This window comes from Dermacentor andersoni, chromosome 10 (genome assembly GCF_023375885.2).
Source record: "Dermacentor andersoni chromosome 10, qqDerAnde1_hic_scaffold, whole genome shotgun sequence".
NCBI lineage: Eukaryota > Metazoa > Arthropoda > Arachnida > Ixodida > Ixodidae > Dermacentor > Dermacentor andersoni.
The window spans coordinates 96,150,713-96,177,892 of NC_092823.1; the positions used below are offsets into that span (position 1 = coordinate 96,150,713).

Below are 27,180 nucleotides of genomic sequence, written 5' to 3' on the forward strand. Positions count from 1 at the left end.
TCCCATGTGAAATTTCTCCCAGTTGCTGTTAATGTGCACGATCTCCCCTTGTTTGTTCACCGATGAAAGTAGCAAAAGTTATTATAGTTTCACAGAATGGCTTCACACACGCCGAGAACAAGGCTTTAACGATATTAGTTAACCCCTAAACAACGCACACACATACTACAATTCTTGATTTGATATCACCTGAAACATTCCCCACATTTATGTAAATTGTAAACTTTGGGGGTGACCTAGTATATTTAGAAAATGATGAAAACTAACATGGTATTTTGAGCTCCTGTAGTTGCCTCAAGTAATGTGCTGTAAAATTATAATTGAGTAGCTCCACAACATTTTTTATGGCAGCCATCGTCAATACAATTTTCCTGATTTTTGTGGACCTTATGCAACAATAAATCAGACGTGCATGTAACATGCACTCTAAACTCGCTCCATGATAAGTTTAAGAACATGAAATAGAATATATTGGATAACACACAGAATGTGTTTCCAGGTTTCACAAACTAAAACCTAATATGCCCGAAGATTGCTAATTCTACAGACAGAAGTAAGCAATGTTCAAAGCTGACTGGTAAAACAGGGCAAGTAATAGAAGACGAAAGGCACTATTGGCCAATATTCATGAAAGGAAGGAACAATATACATGTATAGTCCGAAGGATGGCAAATCCACTACGATCATGAGTAAGATGTCGCGTCCTCAATGAATAAATAAGAACTGTAGCGATGAACAACTAGTTTAAAGCATATCTTGCTGTACTCCTGAGCAACACGAGAACAAGCTAAAAGCGGGAGCCAACGTTCCGACAGGTGGACTCCTCTTTTTCGTGGCAACGTACGCTTTCCTCGTGATAGTGTAAGTAGGTAGAATTCATCTAAAGAGGAGAAGGAGTAAGGCGGTTGGGCAAGGCAACTTCCGAGGGTGTGTTAGTGGCGAGGGTGTAGAATTGAAAAGAAAGGGGTGCAATTCAGCGTTAGTGAGGGGAGTTGCCGTGGTGCCATGTGTCAGCCAACCATGTGCTTTTTCGTGGCATGAGCCTGAATGACAGGGAGGGGGGGGGAAGTAGATTATCTGCTCAGCTGGAGGCGAGTGAACTATCGTCTCCTTGAAGAAAAGAATGAAAGAAGTGGCTGAAAATGGTGCTCGTGAAAAAAAATACTAATATGCATGTAACATATAAGGAAAATATAAAATATTCGTGATGCCATCGTCTTCTTATAAGGGGCTCTTTCTTGCTAGGTGGAGAGCCACGATTCTTCAAATCATGAAGTGGCTTTCATACGTATCAAACGGCTGTGCAATTTCATCACAATTACAATATCTATGAAGTTTCAAAAATACCTACGTGATTGGTTTTTTCAACAATGACGTGTTTTTGCAGGCTGACGAAGTTAATTTAAAATCGTTTCTTTAGAACAGGTTGCGTAATAAGATTTAAACATTGTTGCTAACACTAAAATGAATTTTCTTTTTCAGATGATCAACCGGCGAAAATCGGAGAAGGGATTACAGTAAACGCCTCTATCTTCTACGACAGTCGGTACCTTAAGAAATTTGATGAAAGAGTCAAGGGTACGAACATAACGGAGTACTTAACCAAGTTAGCCCATCAGGTACGATTACGACACTTTCCTTTTACAGCGTAAGCTGTTATGGGCTCATACCAACAGCCGCTTCGGTCTGCGATGGTGTCATCATCATCATTATCATCGCATCGTGCCACTTACGATGTGAGATGCGCGCCGCGTAGCATCTATACGTTAGCCCTTTGCATTGCAGTTGCATACAATTACACATAGCAATAGTCATTACATAGCAGTCTAGCAGTGCCATTGGAAGAATTATATTGCAGTAAATGGGATGTAATAGGGCTCATTGAAGTTAGGAGGACAAAAGAAGCATATACAGTGCTAATATACGGGCACGTCCTGTGCTACCGGGGCTTCGCGGAGAGACATGAACTAGGAGTCGGACTCCTGGTTAATAAGGACATAGCTGGTAACATACAGGAATCCTATAGCATTAACGAGAGGGTGGCAGGTCTTTTTGTAAAACTTAATAAGAGGTACAAATTGTAGGTCGCACAGCTCTACGCCCCTACATCCAGTCATGATGACCAGGAAGTCGAAAGCTTCTATGAAGACTTGAAATCGGCGATGGGTAAAGTCAAAACAAAATACACTATACTGATACGCGACTTGAATGCCAGGGTAGGCAGGAAGCAGGCTGGAGATATGTGAGTGGGGGTATATGGCATAGGCTCTAGGAATAGCAGGGGAGAGTTATTAGTAGAGTTTGCCGAACAGAATAACAGGCGAATAGTGAGTACCTTCTTCCGGAAGCGGGATAGCGGAAAGTGGACGTGGAAGAGCCCGAATGCGAGACTAGAAATGAAATAGACCGTATACTCTGCGCTAACCCTGGCATCATACAAGATGTGGACATGCTCGGCAAGGTGCACTGCAGGGACCATAGGATGGTAAGAACTCGAATTAGCCTAGACCTAAGGAGGGAACGGAAGAAACTGGTACATAAGAAGCCGATCAATGAGTTAGCGGTAAGAGGAAAAATAGAGGAATTCCGGATCAAGCTACAGAACAGGTATTCGGCTGTAACTCAGGAAGAGGACATTAGTATTGAAGATATGAACTACAATCTTATGGGCATCATTAAGGAGTGTGCAATAGAAGTCGATGGTAACTCCCTTAGACAGGATGCTAATAAGCTATCGTAGGAGACGAAAGATCTGATCAAGAAACGCAAATGTGTCAAAGCCTCTAACTCTACAGCTAGAATTGAACTGGCAGAACTGTCCAAGTTAATCACCAAGCGTAAGACAGCTGACACAAGAAAGTATAATATGGATTGAATTGAAGATGCTCTCAGGAACGGAGGAAGTTTAAAAGCAGTGAAGAAGAAACTAGGAATAGGTAAGAAGCAAATGTATGCGTTAAGAGGCAAACCCGGCAATATCCTTACTAATATGTATGAGATATAGTTCAAGTAGCTGAGGAGTTCTATAGAGATTTGTATGGTACCAGTGGCAGTCACGACGATAATGCAAGAGAGAATATTCTAGAAGAATTTGATGTCCCACAAGTAACGCCCGAAGAAGTAAAGAAAGCCATGGGAGCTGTGTAAAGGGGAAGGCAGCTGGGGAGGATGAGGTAACAGCAGATTTGTTGAAGGATGGCGGGAAGATTGTTTAGACAGTCCGGCCACCCTCTATACACAATGGCTCATCACTTCGAGCGTTCCGGAATATTGGAAGAACGTTAACATAATCCTAATCCATAAGAAAGGTGACGCCAAAGACTTGAAAAGTTATGGACCGACCAGCTTACTGTCCATTGCCTACAAAGTATTTACTAAGGTAATCGGAAATAGAATCAGGAACACCTTAGATTTCTGTCAACGAAAGGACCAGGCAGGATTCCGTAAAGGCTACTCAATAATAAACCATATTCACACTATCTAACAGGTGATAGAGAAATGTGCGGAATATAATCAACCTATATATAAAGCTTTCATTGATTACGAGAAAGCGTTTGATTCAGTCGAAACCTCAGCAGTAATGGAGGCGTTACGGAATCAGGGTGTAGACGAGCCGTATGTAAAAATAATGCAAGATATCTATAGTGGCTCCACAGCCGCCGTTGTCCTCCACGAAGAAAGCAACAAAATCCCAATAAAGAAAGGCGTCAGGCAAGGAGATACGTTCTCTCCAATGCTATTTATAGCGTGTTTACAGAAGGTATTCAGAGACTTGGATTGGGAAGAATTGGGGATAAAAGTTAATGGAGAATACTTTAGTAACTTGCCATTCGCTGATGTTTTTACCTTGCATAGCAGAAGAGTGGGTTAAAATTAATCTGCAGAAAACTAAAGTAGTGCTTAACAGTCTCGGAAAAAAAAACAGCAGTTTACGATAGATAGCGAGGCACTGGAAATTGTACGGGAACACATCTACGTAGGACAGGCAGTGACCGCAGATCCGTGTCATAAGACTGAAATAATCAGAAGAATAATAATGGGGTGGGGGGCGTTTAGCTGGAATTCTCAGATCATGAACAGCATGTTGCCATTATCCCTCAAGAGAAAAGTGTATAAGAGCTGTATAACTAGTACTCACGTACGGGGCAGGAACCTGGAGGCTTACGAAAAGGATTCTACTTAAATTGAGGACAACGCAATGAGATATGGAAAGAAGAATGGTAGGTGTAACGTTAAGGGATAAGTAAAGAAAAGATTGGGGAGGGAACAAACGCGAGGTAATGGCATCTTAGTTGATACCAAGAAAAAGAAATGGGCATGGGCCGGACATGTAATGAGGAGGGAAGAGAACCGATGGTCATGAAGGGTTATGAACTGGACTCCAAGGGAAGGGAAGCGTAAACACGGCACGGGAGAAAGTTAGGTGGGCGGATGAGACTAAGAAGTTTGCAGGGACAACATGGCCACAATTAGTACATGACCGGCGTAGTTGGAGGGAGAAGTATGGGAGAGGCCTTTACCCTGCAGTGGGCGTAACCAGGCTGAATATGATGATGATGATTATTATTACACCAGGAGGAACCTCATGTAGTATTTGCATACGTAGTGGTACAAGCCTGACAGGAATCTTTTGAGGAAGAAAAAGGCGATTATGGCGATTTATAAATATTGATGTAATGAAAAACATGTATGGTATACTAGATTAATTGAGGTAGGGTTGGTGACTGTTTTGCACCATCACGATCCAGAGGCAATGTCATTAGATCATCATCATTAGTACCGTATCGTGCCGTTTCCCGGACGATGTGACGTGCGCCGCGTAGCGTAGAAACGCGCAAATTTTCCGCGAACCTACTGCACCAGGTTTCCCGACGTATAGCAGTTGCATGCTGGGCGGAGCTGGACCTGATTAACTCAAGCAGGCTAAGAAGCTATCTGTCACCACCCCATTTCGAAGGGGATGCCAACACATCATTATTACCACCATCATTAACAGCAACGTACCATGGCACAGGTCAAGGGACATTGTGCTATGTGTACCACTCAGTCAGCATACCTGTGTTTACTCCTTGCTGAATGTTATAGCGCCTCCTCACAAGGTACGAACCGCTGCTGAAGAAGCGAATCACCGAGCTGCGCGAGCTTCTGCACTAGAGAACATCGAGCCCAGCAGACCGCTGTGCAGAGAGCAGGACAAGCCGCCGCTTTGCGTCGACGCTGGGTGGACAGTTCAGATCCTTCTCGTGAATACGTCGTGAAGAGACTTCACCGCGAATACACATCACCGCGAAGACCCTGTAGCGCATGGTGCCGAAAATGGAGCTCCTACGGAGCTGCTCCTCCAGCCTACGCTGTGACTCTGCTGCGTGTACCGTGTAGGCCTCTGACTTTTTTTTCTTTCACTGCTGGCCGTTTTAAGAGACGCAGCCATTTGAGACTTGTTGGCACAGCAGTGGAGTATGTGCCAGTGCCAGTGCCTATGTTAAGACGGCTGTCTACGATAATGTGTTTGGAAATAAATCGATATAGCGAGGCCATGCATTGACACTGTCGAAACGCGTTGTGTCTGGGGCATGTACGTCAGCCGCACTCCTTTTTCGCGTTTTCCTAAGCGCGCTGGGCGCCATCTAGCGGCACTGCCGCAAACCTCCACACGGCCTTCTATATGCACGCCGCACCAGTTCGCGAAAGCGCTGAGAAACGCGTCATGCAGCAGAGGAACCCGTCTTTCAGGCTTTTTTTCTCGACACGCTGCGCCATCCAGTGGCACTGCCCAGAAGTCAGCGCACGGCCTTCGAGACAACAAACGTGGTGTGCCGGTGCCTATGAACACTCAGAATTCTTCCCTCGCTTGCCAAACACCCAGGGGCGCATACGTCATGCCTATAGTTGTCGAGAGGGACTTAAAGAGTGGCACATAAGTAGTGCATTCATTGCACATTTCACTAAAGCGTTGGCGGAAAGGGGTTCACTGCAAAGCAGCACTTACCCGCGCATTCGTGGCGCAACCTGTGAATGTGTTAGGTTGCTCGCCTTGAGAAACCCGTATGGCGTGGGTTCGATTCGGCTCAGCATCAGAGAAATTTAAGCGATCTTTTTCATCCCTGCAGAGAGGAAAATTTGCAGCCCTCCAAACAGTTACCTACTTTGACGTCAAAGACGTTCAGCGAAGAGCCCCACAGACGTACTGGGAACTACACAGTGACCCAACTTGGCATCAAATAGCTTCATTAAAGACGAGCACAGACTGAGTGGCACATGTATTGAGCTCCAAGTGAGCGTGAAAGAGTTCCTTAGAACAACGGTACTTGCCCGCTCCCGTGTCTAGAATGACCCATGTCGGTGTGAAGGAGATTTGCTGAAGAGCAGCACGTATGTGCACAATGCCACATATTCAATGACTCAAGTTCGTTCTACGATTGTTGCCCAACTCTGTTGCTTCAGGAAAGCAGTCAATACCCGACCCATTCGTCCGCAAACTTCCCAGTGACTCAAGTAGGTGGCAAAATGGCTAGATACACAAGCACAGCGCCAGGAATGTGCGTGAATGGCGCTTAGTATGCTAATGCAATAATAAATGCGTTCCGCATGGTAGCCTTTGTATTAAAGGAGCTGGGTCATTGAAGTCGCTAATTTGAAACGGTGAACACCTTAGGCTAAGTAAAATACTATAACAAATGCGGCAAACTGCAGAAATCACTGGAATCAGTACGGGCAATATAACTCCACCAATAAGGGGCTGGCTTCAAGCACCAACCAGCGCTGCCCATAATCAGTGTTTGGCAATCAACAACAATTCCAGTGCCATTCGTTGATATTATGCCGAATATACAGCCGTCCGACTAAACCGCAGCAAGTGCCATTGTTCTCAGTGTTAATGAGCATTTCGTAAATGCACTGGTTTCTGGCTGGGAGGCCCTGCGATACGCTTGTATTTTTTTTTTTTTTGCAAAAAGGACACAATATAGACTGATATTGACAATTACGGCTTATTTGTTGCGAAAGCTGTAACACATAAAAACGCACATAAGAAACAGACATATCAATAATAATAGCAAGCCCTTGTGAGGAGCTGCTTATCTACTAAAATTTTTCTTCTGTGAAAGTTATATATAGGAATGTATTTGAGTACGTGATATCTCGGTCAGCTTGTCAACACGAAAGAGAATAGCTAACATACAAAAACAAATACGTATTGCACTGTTTATTGGTGTTTAGGTAAAGGTGCACCAAAACAGCAATATTGACTAGCATGGCTATTTTCTCCGTACTTCCTGAGAATATACAAAATATTTTTGCTATTGGATGCTCTAGAAGCTGCCACTTATTATGCAACATGCAAACCCTAAAACTTCGGTTTCATCACCCACAAGATAACCCTCAGCCTTCTATGGTGGATGGCCTAATGTCATCAAAAAAGCTTGTCTAGAAACATACTTCCTCAGCATTGCATTTACTATGGCAACCGCACGGCACTAGACAAGGGCATTTGGAGTTTTTAAATGGTATATAGTGAACTAATTAATTTGCTTGACAATGCTTTGAATGGCTCTCAAGAAATTAGTGGTCATTCGGGAACCTTCCCTTTCACTAGTGGACGCGTAACTGTATGGTTAACTAATGTAATATAGAGCACCAGTAGAGCTTGATTTATTTCGAAGAAGTTCAATTGAAAGGCACTTAAAGTTGTTCTTGTGACACTTCTATAACAACTTTTTGCACTTCTGAAGAAGTATTCAGTCGAACACCACATGGAAAGTTTTCAATATGTTTAGGTGCGGCATCGACAGTCAGCCATAGAGAGCAACACTCTACGACAATAAGATGAATTGAAGACACGCGGACGCGTTTTTGTTGGTGGTTTAATATGTAAACGATGTTATTATATAACAATAGCGAAAATAATAAAATACAACTTTAGGCGCAGTTATTCTTTGTTCGAAATGTATTTTCTTGTTTTTCAGGCTGAACAACATTTTCATAACGAGTCAGTAATGATAAAAATCAGCGTGAGCAGTATAATGAAGGTAAGACTGTTTTAAAGCAACTGAATCGCGTATTTTAGTATAGTAGGCAATATATCGTCTTCACCTTTAGGACACCATAACCTCCTCTTTGTGCTTGGGAGGAATAATACTGCTTTTCAATTGTGAAATGCTTTTCAACATCCCTGACCGAGAATTGTGGCAACGAACGCGTGGTCAACTGTGTAATTGCATTCTGTAGAAAAACAAAGGTTCGAGCACTATTTTATTGTTATGCTATAGTAATATAAGGAAAACAACAATAAAGATATCAGATTATCCATCTCCTTATTTAACAATAAGCTCGAGCATCCGCTCGTATTACGTTAAAAATTAATGATTTTATTAATTAACATAATTGAGTTATATCAATAAATGAGTGTCCCTTGCAGGTAGCGTAATTATAGTTCACAGCGTGGATATTTAAAGAGGCGGACATTACTTGCACGACAGATCAAAACACGTATTCAGCTAATTAAAGAAATGATAATTAACTTCTCAAATAAATACTTCATGGCGCATGTGATAAAGTATGTATTGTAGCCTGTATGCTGGCAAGGCATGTCCGCTTGAAAGGAATTACCAGAACGACACAAGTTTGGTGATATGCGCCATTGAATCCGACATAAAAATAGACTCTTATTTCACCTACAAATTTAACAAAACATTGTTTAATGCATTGAAGGCCGAAAGTAACAGCAACCCCCATGTATATCGTCCTACACTTTGAGAAGTAATACCTCAAAACTGGTGCCATCCTGTAGATTCATCTCAAGTGTATACTTCAGGCAAACTCACCCGCAACGATTCGAAAATTTCTGTATGTGCCACAAAGTAATCAATAAAGAAGATAATTATTACAGCTTTGGTAATTATATGAAGGCGCGTTTGGTTTTCAGACACCAGTAATCTCCGCCCTTTCGAATAGGATATCGTGCAAAGATACCGTGCTCAAGCACAAGAATTACAGTATCTGCAGATTGCATGAAAATTCTAGAAAACTCAAAAATGTTTACCCTGTATATATCGTGAAAGGAACAACTACGACGGCACCTTTACCACGAGAAGATACCAAATAACTAAATATGATCACGTCCAATGTCATAGATCTCATCAAATAATGTCACGTGTAATGTAATTCATGTCATACTTGTCATTCATATCACATCATGTCATGGTATTCATGACATGATGCACGTCATGTCCTCCATACCTTAATAAATATCCCCTTAAGGAATAACCACCACAATATCACAACAACGAGGACGTACGTAGCCCAAATCTCACGTTATGCATACATGCATGTCATGTGCTGAATAAACCAATATATCCCATTTAAAGAGCGATCATACCGGTATCATGAGTGATGAGCACATAACAAGTGACCCGCCGTGGTTGCTCAGTGGCTATGGTGTTAGGCTGCTGAGCACAAGGTCGCGGGATCGAATCCCGGCCACGGCGGCCGCATTTCAATGGGGGCGAAATGCGAAAACACCTGTGTACTTAGATTTAGGTGCACGTTAAAGAACCCCAGGTGGTCGAAATTTCCGGAGTCCCCCACTACGGCGTGCCTCATAATCAGAAAGTGGTTTTGGCAAGTAAAACCCCATAATATAATTAATTTATTTTAACATAACATGTGGACCAAGTTGATAGACAACTTAGGCCACTTGTTGGGCACAAGAGCACGGACAGACAGAGACAGACAGACAGACTCAAGGCACCGAAAGTGCGATAACAATGCTTTGGCTATAAGGCCTTTTAGCAGGACCTTCCAATTTTCTAAAGCATTCAATTGCAATTTTATCTTCACTATTTTCAGAAGGAGGATTGGCTGGTATTTTATGACAATAAATCCATTAATGGGCCCGAAACATTAAAGAATATGACGAAATACGCACAATCATTAGGCGTGTCGAATAACACTATTTTATATCATGCTTCAGGGTGAGTACTGTAAAACTTTCAGACGTATTTTTCACTCAGCTAGTGAGAAATAAATAAAAATTAACACCAGTTAGCTTGTGCTTACTTCTACGCCCCAAAAACCTCTCTCTCCCTTTGCTTCTAATATACTGCCCAAATAACGACAGTGTGTATGTTTTCAGCATTTGCACTTCAGTACAATCAAAATACTCAAAAAAGACGCTTCGTCGTACTGAAACTTTGCGTTAGCACTTGTCCTTTTTCAGAAAGAAATCAGAGCAAGCAAAACACAGGTACTCTCAATTAAATTGGCAAACAAATAAGAATGAGTGAATAATATGTGATTGTTTTAATATGTGAGCAGCTCAACTATGACGCCAATACTACAAATTAGGAAGGAAAAAATACTTTAGGTTGTCAACGCACAAGTTTTCAGGCATAGTAATGTAGATTATCTAGTCCTGTCGAATAATCCTGCAGTGCTAGCTCCCACTCTGCTCATAAAATTAAGGGAAATGAATGGGATGCGCTAACAGAAATGTAATTTTGAACTTTGAAGTGGTTTTCATCCAATTTATCAGCTTGTGTTAAGTAGTGACACATATCACTCCAGCAATTTTGAGTAGCGCGGTTATACGGAGCGCGACCAAATTTGCAGCGGATTCGATAGTCTTACCGTAGAAGTGGACTAACTAAATTGAAACAACATGCATCAACTGCGTATAAGACGATTATAGAGTAATAATGATACCAAAATTTTACCGACGTGCTTCTAGTCCTACAGAAACACTAGCAGAAACAAACAAATTTGCTGTTTCGCCCGACAAGCGAAGCATCGAGTGCTATAGCAAATCAATAAACAGCTGTATGAAGTGAAGTTAGTAATTTTATCCGCTGTATAAACTGCAGTAATCAGTCGCGTACTAAATAACGAGCATGGTACCACTCGTGCGCTGAAAGCGTTAACAGATCTGAATGAATGGCTACAGACACTCGCTATTAAACGGCTGGTACAATGAAGATCAACGGCAGCGGTCGAGGGTTGCTTCGTGCTGCCTTTAGGTTAACGAAGCTTCAAAGCTTCAGACTACGTCGCCTCAGACACAGTGCACACGAAACCCCAAGTCATGTTGGCTGCTGTAGACTTTGTACACGGCGCAGATTAGCTCCAACATTGAAAGCGCTCACGTCCCTTGCTTTTAAAGCCCAAGATAGGCGAGCGGGAAGACAGCTCTCGCAAAGCAAGCATTCTTCTGGGCTGACCCTACCGCACTTTTTCACGCGTTAACAGCAAACAGCGTCGCAGGGTGAGGCGTGAATTTATCACACAAGGACTTTATACGAAACTTCACGGCAAGGACGGAAATTCGAATGAAGTGTCTTGATAATTGCTGGAGCAATGATAATCGTTTACAAAGTACAACTGTTACGAGAGCGGTACATGCGAATAACCGAAATTGCAACCTCTGACGAAACAGAATTCATCATCTGACGACTCATGAAAAATACCACCATGCGCAGGCGCTTCCCCTCGAGGCATTAAGGCAGCTGGCACCAGTGGCAAGGCACTGACCAAAATAGAAACATGCGGGAGGTACCAAATATTATGAAGGCATAAATAAGATACCACCTTATTTTTATAATTTTTGAAATTGGTTGTTTGCATAAAAAGTTTATGCTTGGTTCAAATATAGTCATTTCTATAATGTCCCAATCTGTCGGAGAACAAATGTGGGCCGGTCCCAAAAGCAGTGTAGGCTAACACAGTGTCTGAAAGAAATCAATACCTGCTACGGGAAAAGAACGCGAAATCTGCCACGTTGCGCCCGTGCCAGTCGTTCAAAGGAGCTTCGGTACCAAAAAAGCACGTATGCGATAATGTGTATCAGACGAATGAATACATCATTGCGCACCTCCTTCCCTCATGCCAACGCCACTTTTAAACGTCTTGAGCAAGGAATCTGTTGCGTTGTAGGGCTACAAAGAGCGAAGAGCCTAAGACTACATAAGTGCTAGTATATTTAAACGACAAAGCTATCATCATCTCATGAGAGAGTGGAAAATTGTCGTTGCTTGCCTTAAAAAATATTTTCTCATCATAGCCATTCTTGTGAGAGGATTGTTTTTGAGCTCTTGCAGAGTGTATTTAAATTATGGCTGTGTTTATACTGTACATGACCAAAATGGCTGTCAATGTGTGCATAATCTATTAATAAGGAAGAGCGAGGTTCCCATAGTATCAATGACTGCTATTACAGTTACCCTCAATGAGGGAATATTATTTGTCAGTTTACGTGACTAGTCGCTTTTTTTCATCGCAATTTTTCGCATACTTTGTGTCTTCAATCTCGCGTGGACCTGTTACAGATTGCATTATCGAAAATAAACAGAGTAATAAGAATGTTCTCGTTCTGCACAGGTTGATGTGTACCAATTGCTACTTTAAGTTAAAGTTTACACCCTTGCTACTCACATTGCACTGTTTTTATTTAAATTGGAATCACTATAGGCGCATATTTGAAGCGGGGGTGTCTTCGAAATTAATGAAAAAATAAAACGAAATAAAACTGCAAGGAGAAGACCAAAATGGAACGTCAGTGTCAGCAACAGTCACACGAAACGTGTCAGAGAAAGCAAAAAGTCACAATATAACAAGGCATGGGGGCTAGGTTAACACTTATGTATCGTGACTACGTTTGAAACAAAGTTGGCTGTAGTAAGGTGGCAAGCGACTCACTAATTGCGGCAACAGCCGTAATGGGTAAGTTGTACCACTTGCATATTGTGTGAAGGAAAAAGGACTACAAGAATGGGATACGACACCTAATTTCTCTCATTTTCTTTAACAGTATTCCTTCTTTGAGAATAGTTTGTGGGAGGCTTCAAGTACTTCTGGCAATCAATGTCAGGGCTCTTACGGGCTCGTTTGTTCAGAAAGGAAAGTGAGAAAAAGCGGTGACGTGTTTCAAGTGTATACCGTGTAAACATTTTTGAGGGTGGTAACACCAACCTTACGGCAAAATGAATTAGTTGCAAAATGTGCGCGGCGTCTTTGAACCGCTATTAACTTTTGAGTTGTAACGTAAGTATAAGGACCCCACATAATGCGAGCGTATTCTAGAATGGGCCATAGGTTGGTTTTATGCGACACTGTTTTTACTTCCTGGGGCGACTCCTGGAAGATGAATTTTATGGTTATTGTTACAATATGCTTATTCCAGGTGAGCTATAATAAGAAGGCTACAAATATATGTTAAAACTTTTCACAAAAGAAATGCTTTCATTATTTAGGTAGCACATACATATTAAGGTATTGCGTTTCAGTCTGACGAGGATGTAGTTACATTTGGGGGGGTTTAATTTATTATTCCAGTTTTCACGCCATGATAGCATATAGGTGAGCTAAATTTGTAAGTTGGTGGCAATGTCAGCACAAATAATTTGTTCGCATAACACAGCCATATAGTGCCTTGCACGAAGCCTGACTGCTGACGAGACCCTTACAGCGACGTCGTTGATGTAACTCAGGGATAGCGAGGGCCCCAGTAGACACCCATGAGGGCCACCTGATGTTACAGTGACAAATTCAGATTTCGAGCCGGTGATTACAGCATTATGGAAACAGTCATTGAGATAAATATGTAGCCAGGTAGTGATGCTTTACGTTGCACCCAGTTGCAAGAGCTGAAGAAGCAGTAAGGAGTGCTGTACTGCTTCGAAAACTTTTCTAAAGTTTGGTGTGATACAGTCAATTTGTTTAGGTCTATCATATGCTAATATGACATCACCCGAAAATTCTACTAACTATGTGGGCAAGAAAGGCCTCTTCGGAAGGGACACAAACTTATATACTGCAGAGTGATGACATACTCATGAATAAAAAATGTGTTCAGTGATTTTGAGCATATCCTGCTTACAGACAAATGTCCTGCACTTAGAAAAATGACATTCACGGCCACGTTTACGCATGGCAACTATGCCGGCTATGTTTCATTGTAATCGTAACGGAGATGATGATAAGGAGCCTTTAATCGTTACCACCAAATACCTGGAAAGAGCAGTCGCACATGCTTTTAAAACATTACACTGAACTAGGTCAGAACCAATTGCTTAGGGGGGTATAACCCTAAAAGCAGTATTAATACACAGTGAAGCCATATGCAAATATCTGGTATATACAAAAGATGACCGTGACCATTAAAAGTTAGGAGGGCTAGAACACAAAATTAATCATTGGAACGAAAGAAAAACTCTCACAAATTATCTGGCACACCAATACTAGGAAATTTTTTCTATCTTCAGAACAAAAAAAAAATATCGGGTTTCACGTCCCGAAACCACTTTCTGATTATGAGGCACGCCGTAGTGGAGGACTCCAGAAATTTCGGCCACCTGGGGTTCTTTAACGTGCACCTCAATCTAAGTACACGGGTGTTTTCGCCCCAATCGAAATGGGGCCACTGTGGCCGCGATTCGATCCCGCGCCTTTCTGCTCAGCAGCCTAATATCATAGCCGCTGAGCAACCACGGCGGGTCTACAGAATAGACATCAGCAGAATGCAAAACTGCTTTACATATGTTTCAGATACTCTATATATTCAGTGGATATTGGGCAGAAGAATCGCTATCCCTTGTCAGGTAAGAAAATTTACTAATATAAAGCCTTTTGTCTGCACACCACTACTTCATTCCACGAAGCTTGAACGTTGGTAGCATGAAGACTTTACACCCACTCTACTAATATCTCTGTCCTGCGAGCATTGCTTTTTCGTCATGTTGCATCGCAAGCTCCAGTAGCAACGTTTAAACATGGCAACGCGACATCAGTTGCGTAGCGTGCATAATAAAAAACAGCAGGGAAATGATGAAGAAGGTTCAATCATTGACTACAAATTTCGGAAAGCTGGACATTTGCTGTACTTTAGCAGTACCTACGCAAGCATCTATCATACTTCAGTGTTGCGGAATTTGAATTTCCTGAATGTTTAAAATACCTGTTGCAAATATGTAGACGTTCGTTTTCACAGATAGCCTCACGCAACACCTCACTGTCAAGCACAGCAGCAAGGCTTCGCTTTCGTCGGCTCTGACAATGCCTTAGGCGTTGGCTCTTCAGCGTCGAGGAGCGCTTAAGCCCAGAAAGAGAGCGAGGGTGACGTGGTGCGTGGCATCGAGGTGTTGCCCTCACCCCTCACGCAATACCTGGTGCACCAACGCTTCAGAAAGTGGACCCTTTCACCTACTCTGCTTGTTCAAGGCGCGTTCGTTGCCTGGCACCGCAGCTAATGGCAATAAAAGTTTAGGTTGTCGTTTCGCCGCTACAGTTGACAGAGGTCGGTTATTTTTTCACTCAATAGTATATTTGATGATTTCTTATCAAAACATATCGAATATACTCGAAGTGTCCCAAATTACAGAGACGAGATATATATGACTAGGAGAGAAATGTTGGACACTTCAGTGCAATCGAATTTTAATGCGTTAAAATTCGTAATATTTCCGTCCAATTAACAAAACAGAAAAATATCTTAGAATAATGCACGGAGAGAGAGAAATTTCGTCCATGTGCTTAACATTCGCGAGAAAATGGCAAAGATTGTGTCAACGGCGCGCTCTTGATGTCCAAGCTAGCAGGCGCCAGCAGACCCCAGCCCTCGCGAGACCACGTCCAGGAGGGCCAGCTTTTCTCATATACCATGTCGTCTAGCATATAGCATGTCATACCGAAACATGCCAAGTGTCGTCACGCGCTTGATTACTCGCGAGAAACGGAGTTATGTGCCGCTTGTCGATGCTTGCGTCCGTTGCGTAATGTGACCTCTAATTGACCACAGAAAAGAAAAGCGAAGTCTTCTGCATATGCCAGCACCTTTACCTCTGTTCCAGAAACAGCGAAGCCATGAATATTACTAAAGGGAATTAAGTTTAAACCCAGAGCTTCTAAGTAAAGGGCAAAAAGTAATGGCGACGTGGGAAACCTTTGTTCAACAGGCTTCTACAGGTGACAATTACCAATCAAACGAGTTTAACAATAGTTGTAGCACAGTTTCACATCTTCAAATATAACAGAGCCGACGTTAGCATGCTCGAGAAAGGAAATAGAAAATATTGATGGACAATATCCATCGCCTTAGCTTAGTCTACTTGGAGCATTGGTGATTGGTGACGAGAACTGGCACAGTGTTCCACTACTCTAGGGGCGATGTGTATGTTTGTTTGTAGTGAGCGCCCTTTCAGACCACACGTCTTGTGAGAACCAATAAGTATGGACATTGCAAATTGTAGTCTGTTTGACAACAGCTTTGGAAGCTGTTTTTCACAACTGAAAGACTTCTATGATCACAGAGACTTCTAAGGAGACGACTTTCCATTGTTGATGCAGTGTAACCTTTTGCCTTCCTTGCAGAGAACAGTTCTCTGTAATAACTGTAGTGTGATGTATCTCAGTTGTGCTTGTAGACGCGGCTATGACTGTTTGGCTCTTATGTAGATACCTTACGCAAGTACGTTTTATATTCGTAATAAATACCTTGACAGAAAATAAAAGGCGTCCGTGGTGTAGTGGTTTGAATATTAGCCTTGTATGCTAGAAATCCTGTGTTGTAATCGTTCCATCGTAAACTTTTATTAATGTTTATTTAATTATTTGAAACATCGTACTGTGCAGAAACTGAGATTGCAAAGACGCAGCGCTGCTTGAATTTAACCAGGGAAAAACCGGTGTATTAACCGCCAATCGCATGTTGGTTGAATAACCATTCTTGCACCTTCGTACGTCCTAGCCCCAGTTCTCTCTATTAATTATTGTATGAAACCCTACGCGTGAAACGGCAATCTCGTAAACTACTTTTTCGCTGTAGTGTTCCTAGTTGGCGCCATCCCGTTAAAACTGTTTGGCGTTAGAGGCGAGATGCGCACAAAAACTGTTTGCAACTCGGCAAGAAAGCTTCGCTTCAATAATCTTACAATGCCTGGCAAATTGCAGACGTCTCCACAAACGGGACATTTTGCAAAGGGCCAAGCGCGGTGATATTTGTGGAGTTTCAAGGACAGTATAATCCACGCAGCATGGTGAAAGGAACAGCGGGCACGTGAGTCATGAATCTCTCCTGATCTACGTTTAACTGCATAATGTAATTTGCTGCACACGTTAGGAAAGAAGGTAAACAAACGACGTCTGCTTTCAGCGTAGCATCACGCCAATTCCACAAGGAACGACAGTGTGTATTGAGCAAATTCGCTTCTACAAATTCCCATCTTGTATCACTGATCGTGGATTTGTTGTTTTAGTAAGCTCTTATTAAAAATCAGGGTAATGAATGGAATGTTAACAGCACCTGAGGAATCTTCTATAGCTTCAACATATAGCCTTGTTTGCATTGGCAGTTCTAATATGTAATGCCCACAATACACAGAAAAAAATTGGTTAAATAAAGAGATATATTCAATAGCCTGGCAATGAGCTAGTACATATAGTACAAAATCATAACATCTTATTTTTCAATATCTTAGTTCAAGTATATATCACAAACCATACATAGTCATGATAATGATGATGAATTAGATCAGTTTTATGAAAATGTGGAATTAGCCGTGAGAAAAGTGCAAACTTAGTACACTGTATTAATTGGCGACTTCAATGGAAAAGGAGGGAAAAAGCAGGCGGGTGGAGAAGCAATTGGCAACTACAGCGTCGATTGTAGAAATACTAGAGGATAGATGGAGGTAGAATTCGTGGAAAGGAATAAACTGCGAAGAATGATCACCTTTATCAGACAGCGTCACAGCAAAATTGGGCCTCGAAACGCCCTAATGGTGATGCAAGGAATGACGCTGATTTCATACTTTCTGCCAATCCCAGCAGAGTACAGGATGTAGAAGTGCCGGATAGTGTATAGTGCAGCGATCAAAGGTGGGTAATGCCTAGGATTCATCTCAATTTGAAAAGACAAAGAGTAAAAGTGGTCATGAAGAAACAGGCCAACCTAGACGCAGTAGTGGTAAAAGCAGGCCAATTCAGGCTTTGTACTTGCAGACCAATATGCAGCCTTAGAATAGCGAGACAGCGAGATGAGGATGACATAGAGGTAATCAATGAAGCCGTAACCAGGCTGGCTTCATAAGATATAACTGAAGTGGGAGCTAACACACCAAGGCAACCAGTAGGGAAGCTCTCGCAATCTACGGATGGCCTAAAAAGAAACGAGAAGGAATAAAACTGTCCAACTCAAGATATCAGATAGAATTCGCGGAACAGACAGAACTGATCAACAAGTAGAAAATAAAGCATATTAGAAGTTATGAAGAAAGAAAGACTGAGGAACAGTACAAATTGAACGCTGCGTGAAATCATTGAGAAGAACACTTCGCATAGGACAAGCCAAAATGTAGGGACTGAAAGTGAGCAGCATAATATGATCAACAATTTCGAAGATATTTTAAAAGCAGCGGAACAATTTTATACTGACCTGTGCAATGCCCTGATCACCCAGGATACGCCATCTGAAGTAGTAATGAACAGGTTATAGATACTCCTTCAATAACTCGCGATGAATTTAGAAAGGCCTAAAAGACATGAAAGGAGGAAAAGCGGCAGAAGAAGAAGTAATCACTGTCGATTTAATCAAAGATGGAGGAAACCATATGCTTGAAAAGCTTGTGGTCTTCTATACGAAATGTCTAATGACTTCAATGGTCCCAAAGAACTGTAAGAATGCCAACATTATTCTAATCCAGAAATAGGGAGACGTTAAAGAATTGAAATATTATAGGCTCATTAGCTTACTTTGAGTATTGTAGAAAATATTCACTAAGATACCTTCCCAAACAGTAAGGGCAACACTTGACTTCTGTCAACCAAGAAAAAAAGTTTGGCTTAAGGAAGGGATACTGTACAACGGATCACATCAATGTAATCAATCAGGTAATTGAGACATCTGCAGATCATAACCAGTCTATCTGTATGGCTTTCTTCACAGAGGCATTACGTAATCAAGAAGTACAGGAGGCTTACGTAAATATCTTGGAAAATATCTACAAAGATTCCGCAGCTACCTTAATTCTTCAGAAGAAAAGTAGGAAGTTACCTGTAAAGGGGTCAGACAAGGAGACACAATCTCGCAAGTGTTATTCACTGCATGCTTGGGAGAAGTATTCAAGGTAATAAATTGGGACAGCTTAGGAGTAAGGATCAATGGCTTATATCTCAGTAGCCTTCGTTTTCCAGACGACATTGTAGTGCTCAGCAACAATCGCCTAAATAGATATACGGAACAGTGGTAAGTCCCGCGCCCTCGGACTAACTATGGCCTTCAAGCACTCTCCTACTGTCTTCCCTCAACACTTAACAAATATAGTATAAATGATGTAAACATACGCCATATATCCAAGAGCACATTACTGCAAAAATTTCTGTGAATAATTACCTTTTTGGTTTGTCAGTTGAAAAGTATTTCTTTGCTAATTCTAGGTTGTCACTTCTGGTTTTCTTGCATACATGTATGCGTATATGCATGTGTGTATGTATATATATATATATATATATATATATATATATATATATATATATATATATATATATATATATATATATATATATATACATATAAACGTGTGTATATATATGCGTCTGTGAATATGTATATATTGACCCTGCCACAAGTATATGCTACGAATATCTTGCCATGTTGCTGCGTGTTGTTCATGGGGAGGTGGGACTTGTCAAGCTGCCGCTATGCAGCTTTTATCCTGCCATCCCTACCGCTTTGTATATATCAGTGTACTTATGTGGTGAAATAAACTTCTTCTTCTTCATCTTCAATGGGGATGAGTTACAGCAAATCATTGAGGACCTTAGCCTAGATAGTGTAAGAGTGGGGTTAAATATCAATATGCAGGAAAACAAGATAATGATCAATAGCATGGCAAGGGAACGAGAGATCAGATAGCCAGTCAGCCTCAATAGTGTGCGAAGGAATACCTAGTTGAAAAAATTACAAGGGAACCTGATCATGAGAAGTTAATCTCCAGAATAAAAATGACTGGGAGCGCTTACGGCAAACAATATCAGATCCTCACTTGAAGCTTAACATTATCAATAAAAAGCAAGGCGTACAACGAGTGCATCCTACCGATGCTTACATATGGGTCAGAAACTAGGAGACTGACAGGGAAGCTCCAAAACAAGTTAAGGAACGCATAAAGAGCGATTGAACGAAGCATGATAGGCGTAACGTTAATAGACAGGAAGAGAGCGGGGCGGATCAGGGAGCAAACCGGGATAGCCAATATTCTAATTGACATTAAGAGAAAGAAATGGAGCTGGGCAGGTCATGGAATAAGTAGGTTAGGTAAGCGGTGCACCATTAGGGTTTTAGAATAGGCACCAAGTGAAGAGAAACGCAGTCGAGGACGGCCGAAGACTAGGTGGGGTGATGAAATTAAGAAATTTGCAGGTACAAGTTCGAGTCAGTTGGCGCAGGATAGGGGTAATTGAAAATTGCAGGGAAAGGCCTTTGTCCTGCAGTGGATTTAAAATAAGCTGATGATGGCGATGACAGTGACAATGTACAAAAATAAACAATTTTGTTTACCCCCAGAGTGTTTTCTTTAATTTGGTCATCTCAGCGTAACTAAAGTAAAGCTTGAGCTTTCATTTCAGCTGCTAAGTAATCATCGCGACGTAGTTCTCTTGTCATTATTTCATAAGTAGGCCCACCGCACTAACAAATGCTCCCTACACCTTGAAACGTCATTGCACACGTCGCACAGATTACACGATCACATTAACTTCACGTGTATCTATGGTAAAGTGGAAGCATTTAACTCGTCTGGAATTCCACGTGCTATTCGTCTCTGGAATAGCCTCTCCGATAACATAGCGGCGGAAACTGACTCTGAAAATTTCAGGCACTCAGTCACCTCGCTTAACCCTTGTTAACCATTGCTGTCATAGTGATTGTTTCGTTGTATTTTTACTACTTTTTCCTTGCACTGTAATACGCTTGCTTTAAACTTATCGAGTGTCTTTTTATTGTATTCAAACACAGCTGTATGTAATTAATATGTTTCTCTATCTTTAAGTTTGTGCAGTGGCTGCTGTTTTGTCACGAGATTGCATGTGCTTACTTGATCATATGACCCCTTACACAATGCCCCATATAGGGGCTTCGTAAGGCATTTCACAAATAACTAAATAAACAAATAGGCCTAGGTTGAATTAAAAAAATTCGTTTTCTTTAGTGGTTGCAAGTAAAACATCATTTCTATTTACACTACAACTATGGAGCTTAGGCGCACAGCCACCGATAGCTTACTCTTCCAGGAGCCCTTCGTGTTCTCTGTCTTGAAGTTGCACATTGCACACTTGCTTTCTAAAGGGCTCCAAAACTCCCGCTCAGCCTTGGTGACAAAAATGCAATCCGCAGACAGCACGCTCTGCTGCGAACATCTCAGCCAAACTTACCAGTCTTGCACAGCACGTGGAGTCGCCACTTTCCCAAAACGCTATTTTCAACAGAACCATATTTCTCACTTTTTATCAGGCGTTATATATCGCTATATAGGATATTCTAATACGTGGCTGCTCTTGGCCAATAGCTGACATCAATCAAGAAGGGAGTTTGAATAACTAACGATTCGTGCTATTGTTAGTCCGTACGTTTGTTGACATAGTTGAGCAGGCTGAAGTAAGCAAAAATCTGTTTTTGAATTTGGATAAAAATTACATAGTTCCGAAAGACGCGAGCTGTCGCCTGCTTACGCTCGGCAGGAGCCGCCCACGTAGGGACTAACCTTTGGCCAGACTGCTTATTGTTGTCCTAGCCATCGAGTCTCGTTCATTTAGATTACTCTTTTTTCACGATGAACTAACCTGGAACCACGTAAAACTTGAGGTCAGACCACACGCATGCTCACCTGCGCACGCTCACTCCTGGTCCCTCCTGACTAGACGCCTTAACAGGATTCGCTTCCTATTGAGATGTTCAAAGCGCTTCAAAAATGCGCGAGCTGGCTGTGGCCATTGCAGGTCAAGCTGGTGGAGTACGAAGCCAGCCCATACCACGTTGCACGGCCAGAGTGGAGCATGTGAGTGCGATCGCACACTCAAGCCCTGTTGTGCACGAAAAAGAAACGCTATGCATACGCGCTACAGTTGCATGTAGCTACGGTCTGCCACGCTGTGTAGATAACGCCGCTGACCTGGGGCGCCGCAACGGGCGCGCTGGCTGAGCGAACTGCGGCTTGCTGAGGATAAGTGCGTTTTTGGCGTCGTAGGTGCCAAGACTGGAAATAGTGGCGTCTACATGAACATCCAAAATCAAATTTGAATCGTATGCCACGGTGACGTTCAGTAGGCAGATCGTCGTTGGCATGCCATGTTCCGCCATTGTCTTCGCCCTGCAAGGTATTGAAGACTTGTACTGCGCCTTTTGATTGCCCATAACTGCACTTCTGCTGAATGCATTGAAGCACTTTTCACGGCAATGTATTTCTGCAATAGCTTTTTTCAACTTCAGGTGCTTTCCTCAACTTCGCAAAAAAGTGGTTCAAAACCCTTTGAAGTGTTTAGTACATCCAAGCAATGGCAGTTTTCATGCACACCTTACATTAGATTGCAATATATATTAAATTGTATTAATAAACATCTCGGTACCAAACCAAATCGACTGGAATTGAAAGTATTATTTTGCGGCTGGTACAGAATTTCTTGGCTGTAGTTCATGAACACAGGAATAGAGCACCCACAATATGTGCGAAATTTAATCAGAGTGCCCCACATGCCTCCTCAATTTTATAACGCCGTCCCTGAACACCTAAACGTTACTTCGTCATTGCGCATGTTACTGAGCGATTCGCCGACAAGCATCAGATCGGATCTCATTTGGAATCTTGCTATTTCAATGAAGGCATTCGCGTGTTTAACTGCATAGGATCATTCTGCGCATTCTCTTGGGTGGCATGTTGTCAAAGCACACGACAACAGCACAATGGTAACTATTACCTGCAGAAATCGGTTACAGCATTCTCTAGCATCAAGAAATACGGTCCAAACATTTGACTAACCTAAAGAGTTGCAGTATCTCGTAGATGATCTTTCCCCTCCGCCTTTTCAGCGGCAGATAAAAAGGGCACAGCGACTTTTTCTCTCTAATATATGAGAATAAGATCATTGCGGTTTGAACTTTGTGCGAACGTTTGTCATGTTCTTCTGTATGTGGAGAAAAATGCCTAGGATAGCAATTTAGCCTACAAAAGCGATGGCTTTTAAATGGTGCACAGCAGAGTTTTGAAATCTAAGCGCAAATCTAACAGTCTCCGCCATTCGATTTGTATGCGCTTCAAGGTTTTGCACTTGTAAATTGCACGATATTTGCTTCTTTCGGATATCGGAGCCACGAGAGAGAGTACCGATGCAAGTAAACACCATTTCGAAGGATACAGCTGCATAGCGGGATTAGAGCTATTGTTGCTGTTCGCCAACATTTGACATCTGCCAAATAATTTAAATAAGAATGACTAACTCTTAGGCAGAATATATATAAATTTCTTGCTTCAATGTTTTTTTTTTACCAGTTTCACCTAACAACAATATGCGCTTGTGTAACTTCACATTTCTTTGCTTTAAGGAACACACCGTTGATTGAACGTGCATCTGGTGACGGGCTGTTCACTTGTTTTATTGATAAATCAAATGCGCTGTTACTAACGTACTAGCTGCCGAATCATCTGTGCGCCCAGAACTACATTATACATTTATTCATTATGCCAAACAAATGTAGACATGCCTATTTTTTTCACCCAGTGAACTCAGTGCAATATTTATATTTGAGTTGTGCTTTTAATGATAAACGTTCGTCACTCGGATGACCTTGCCTCTTAAATTTTCATATGTGGAACGATTCTTAAATTTCGCTATTATTAAACTCCTCATTCTGTACAATGTACCCAGTCGTAAAAGAGAACCTATATATATATATAGTTTTAGAAACGAAGGTGCACACTTACGAAAATTGCATCTTTAATGTTTTTACAGTTTCGGCCGTGGCACGGCCGAAACGTTAAAAACATTAAAGATGCAATTTTCGTAAGTGTGCACCTTCGTTTCTAAAACTACCTATGCACCGGACCCACATAACTTCTCATTGAACTATATATATATGTGCGTGTGTGTGTGTGTGTGTGTGTGTGTGTGTGGTACCGTACTTATGTCGCGAGTACTATAGTACTTGGTTTATTATTTGAAACTAACTTTTTCTTCTTTGCTGCAGGTTTGGTGTGGAGAAGGTCTATTTTAATGATGAAGACTTAAAAACTATGAACGCTACATTTGCGTACGTATTTCTTTCTCTGTTATCAAGCAAGCAGAAATATGCGGCGTGCTACATTTGTCTCTGAAAGCCGTTTTTCTGGTAGGAGGGAGCAAATGAATCGTTCTTTTAGTGCAGTTTGTTTTACTGAGTGTTTCAGGTAGCTCGTGCCAAGAGACAAAAGAAAATGCGTGTGTGCTACGAGAATGCGACAAACTTAGGAATGCGTACTGCCGTCTTGAGCAACTCGCTATTATCTTACTATGAGCTTAAATAACATGTTACGAAAATTATAACCTTGTCGTGCATTAACCATTAAATTTAAAATCTTTATTGGAGAGGTTGTCGAGATCCGCAGAAATATCTGAATCATTTACTTCCGTAATGATGCTTGATTAATTTTAATTTTTCTTAGACTGAAATAAAGAACCTGCGATAGTTGAGAGTGCATGACGTGACCAAGTCCTGGTGCGTAACGACATTACTTCCCGCCAACGTGCTGCCAGTAAAATCTTTCCTGTCGAGTAAACAAAATGAAACTGACGTTCTTAGGAGATGTCCTGTTGCATATTTGACGTAGTGCGTCATGTCCTCACAAGAAATGGGGAAATCGATCGGCAACGCTGTTCATAACTAGCGGACAGTCCTCGCCAGATGATCACGCATGTATTTTAATTTCGATAATATTGACCCTGCTGTAACGTCCGATGTAAACCAATGTTTTTGTTAACGCTTATTTGGGAGTGTTAGTACTTTGCTAGATATGCCACTTTGTGCAACGTTGCCCTGATGCTGTCACACCCTTCTGTCATGAAACAAGTGCTTTCAGCAAGAGCAGCAAGGTTTACGACTTAGTGGAAGCATATCTCTTCCAAAGTTTACCAGGAAAAAGCCAAACATTTATTTATTTATTTGATAAATACTGCCAGCCTTCAGAGAAGGCCGTGGGCAGGAGTGGACAGTCCGTATAAAGAAATAATCAAAAATAATATGACAAGAACACATTACACAAGGCTCGCACCACGCACTGAAAAGCAGCGAAAGACCGATAGTTTTCACGTCGCTTGCATACAAACCAGTGCTACAGTATGTGGATATGTAAATAGTGGTATGTAAATAGTGGATAAACAAGATTGTTACAGAATAATTCTGGATTTTCACTGTGGAAAACACTGTGGAAAACAAGCCAAACCTGAGTGAGACTTGAACTAGGCACCTGCCGTGTCTGGTCAGTGGCTATGGTGCTAGGCTGTTAAGCACGAGGTCGCGGCATCGACTCCCGACCACGGCGGCCGCATTTCGATGGGGAAGAACTGCTAAAACACATTTGTACTTAGATTTAGGTGCACGTTACAGAACCCCAGATGGTTGAAATTTCCGGAGTCTCCACTACGGCATGTCTCATAATCAGAAAGTGGTTTTGGCAAGTAAAACTCCATAATAATCTTCTTTGGCATTAGGTAGTGCGCAGGATCAGCAACCACGACAGCTGCGTAGGAAGTAGATACAAGGAATAAAACTAATCTGTCGTTCAAAAAACTGAAGCTTACGGTGGGTCCTTGTTAAAACTGCTGCTCAAAAGAGAGGCAGCTGTCAAGACGGCCACTTGTACATAGTCTTCAAATTTATGAAACGCAGGTACCACAGCATTTCGGAAAAGTTGGCGAGTTTTTTCACAGTATCTTTGTACCGGGCAGCTGTGCCGTACTCACAAGAGATGCAGTATAAACGTTCGAGTTATGTGCAGGCTGAAAAGGTGCTCAACAACGGTGACATAAGGAATAACGCAGCCACAGAAAACTTAGCGGACGCTTTTATTGCGCCCATATTTGTTGTGACTGCTCCTCAGAAGTGTTTGAAAACAAAATCTTTCTGCTAAACCTTAACGAAAAATACGTTACCCTTAAGTACTGCTCAAATTTAGGGGTCAATGTTAGTGCCTCTTGAAAGGAAAAGCGCCAAATATCCAACGCGTTTTGGCATTTGGCTACACAGTCAAAGCGGATAACATTGAAAGGATTTATCACAAAAATTAACACGCCCTCCAATGTTTCAGCTCGCAGTGCATCTTTGCGTGGTTCATATGCACGAGCAGTTGTCATGTACTACTTATAAAGAATAAAAGGGACAATAGCAGGAAATGATACTATCACTATATTGTGTTGCTTACAGACGCAACTATTTCAAAGTCCCTCTAACCTTTCATTCCCTTCTTGCCTCCTCTTTTGCATTTTCCGCCTTTGGTTATCTATTTGAAATTGAAGTAGAGGCTAGCGCCTTCATTCACACCGGCTACTCTTCGCAGCGCAAGCACCGCTAAAATTCACGATAAACACAAAATCATACTCGATGCAGTCACATACCACGAAAATTTGTGAATTTCTCCAATTGAGTAAAATAAAGCCGCACATAAGAATAAAATAACATATTCAGGCACCCACAGTACATCAAATACGCGAAGGCACGCAATTCTCTTATAGACAACTTGCGTATCTACACAAAGCTAGGCATAGAGCAGAATGCATCGTATAACAAAACGGTATGTCTGTTACACAAATTCGAGCAAATGAGTGTAATAATGGCCCTTCCGTGAGCTGAGCGATTCAGTCAGAGCAAGGCTAACTTAAGGCAAACTCTCTCGGCTTCTGTAAATAAATTGTTGGTTCTATCCGTTACAGGAACTGCAAACAAGGAAAGAGGCGAAGAAGAAAAGGACAAGGAAACAAAGGAAAAGGAAACAAAGGAAAAGGAAAAGGAAAGAATGGGAAAGGTAGAAAGAAAGACAAGCCACAATAGAAAAGGCCGGGCCAAAATAAAAGTACGATACTATAAATGAATGCAAATCGTTATGCCAATTCCTATGCTATTGCACATTGAGAAATTTTTTGCAAAGATTTTTTACATTAAGAATAGAATGAACC

The 27,180-nt window shown here is 41.8% G+C and overlaps 1 protein-coding gene across 1 annotated transcript; it reads left to right on the forward strand.

The window, feature by feature from the left end:
* Window positions 1-1,502: 1,502 nt before the first annotated feature.
* Window positions 1,503-27,076, forward strand: LOC129388054 (uncharacterized). Its single transcript, XM_055078059.2, has 7 exons — window positions 1,503-1,619; window positions 7,965-8,027; window positions 9,847-9,971; window positions 14,536-14,588; window positions 16,936-17,041; window positions 24,221-24,283; window positions 26,938-27,076. The coding sequence occupies exons 2-7, from the start codon at window positions 7,995-7,997 to the stop codon at window positions 27,053-27,055; spliced, it is 498 nt and encodes a 165-aa protein (XP_054934034.2). The 5' UTR covers window positions 1,503-1,619; window positions 7,965-7,994; the 3' UTR covers window positions 27,056-27,076.
* Window positions 27,077-27,180: the final 104 nt, after the last annotated feature.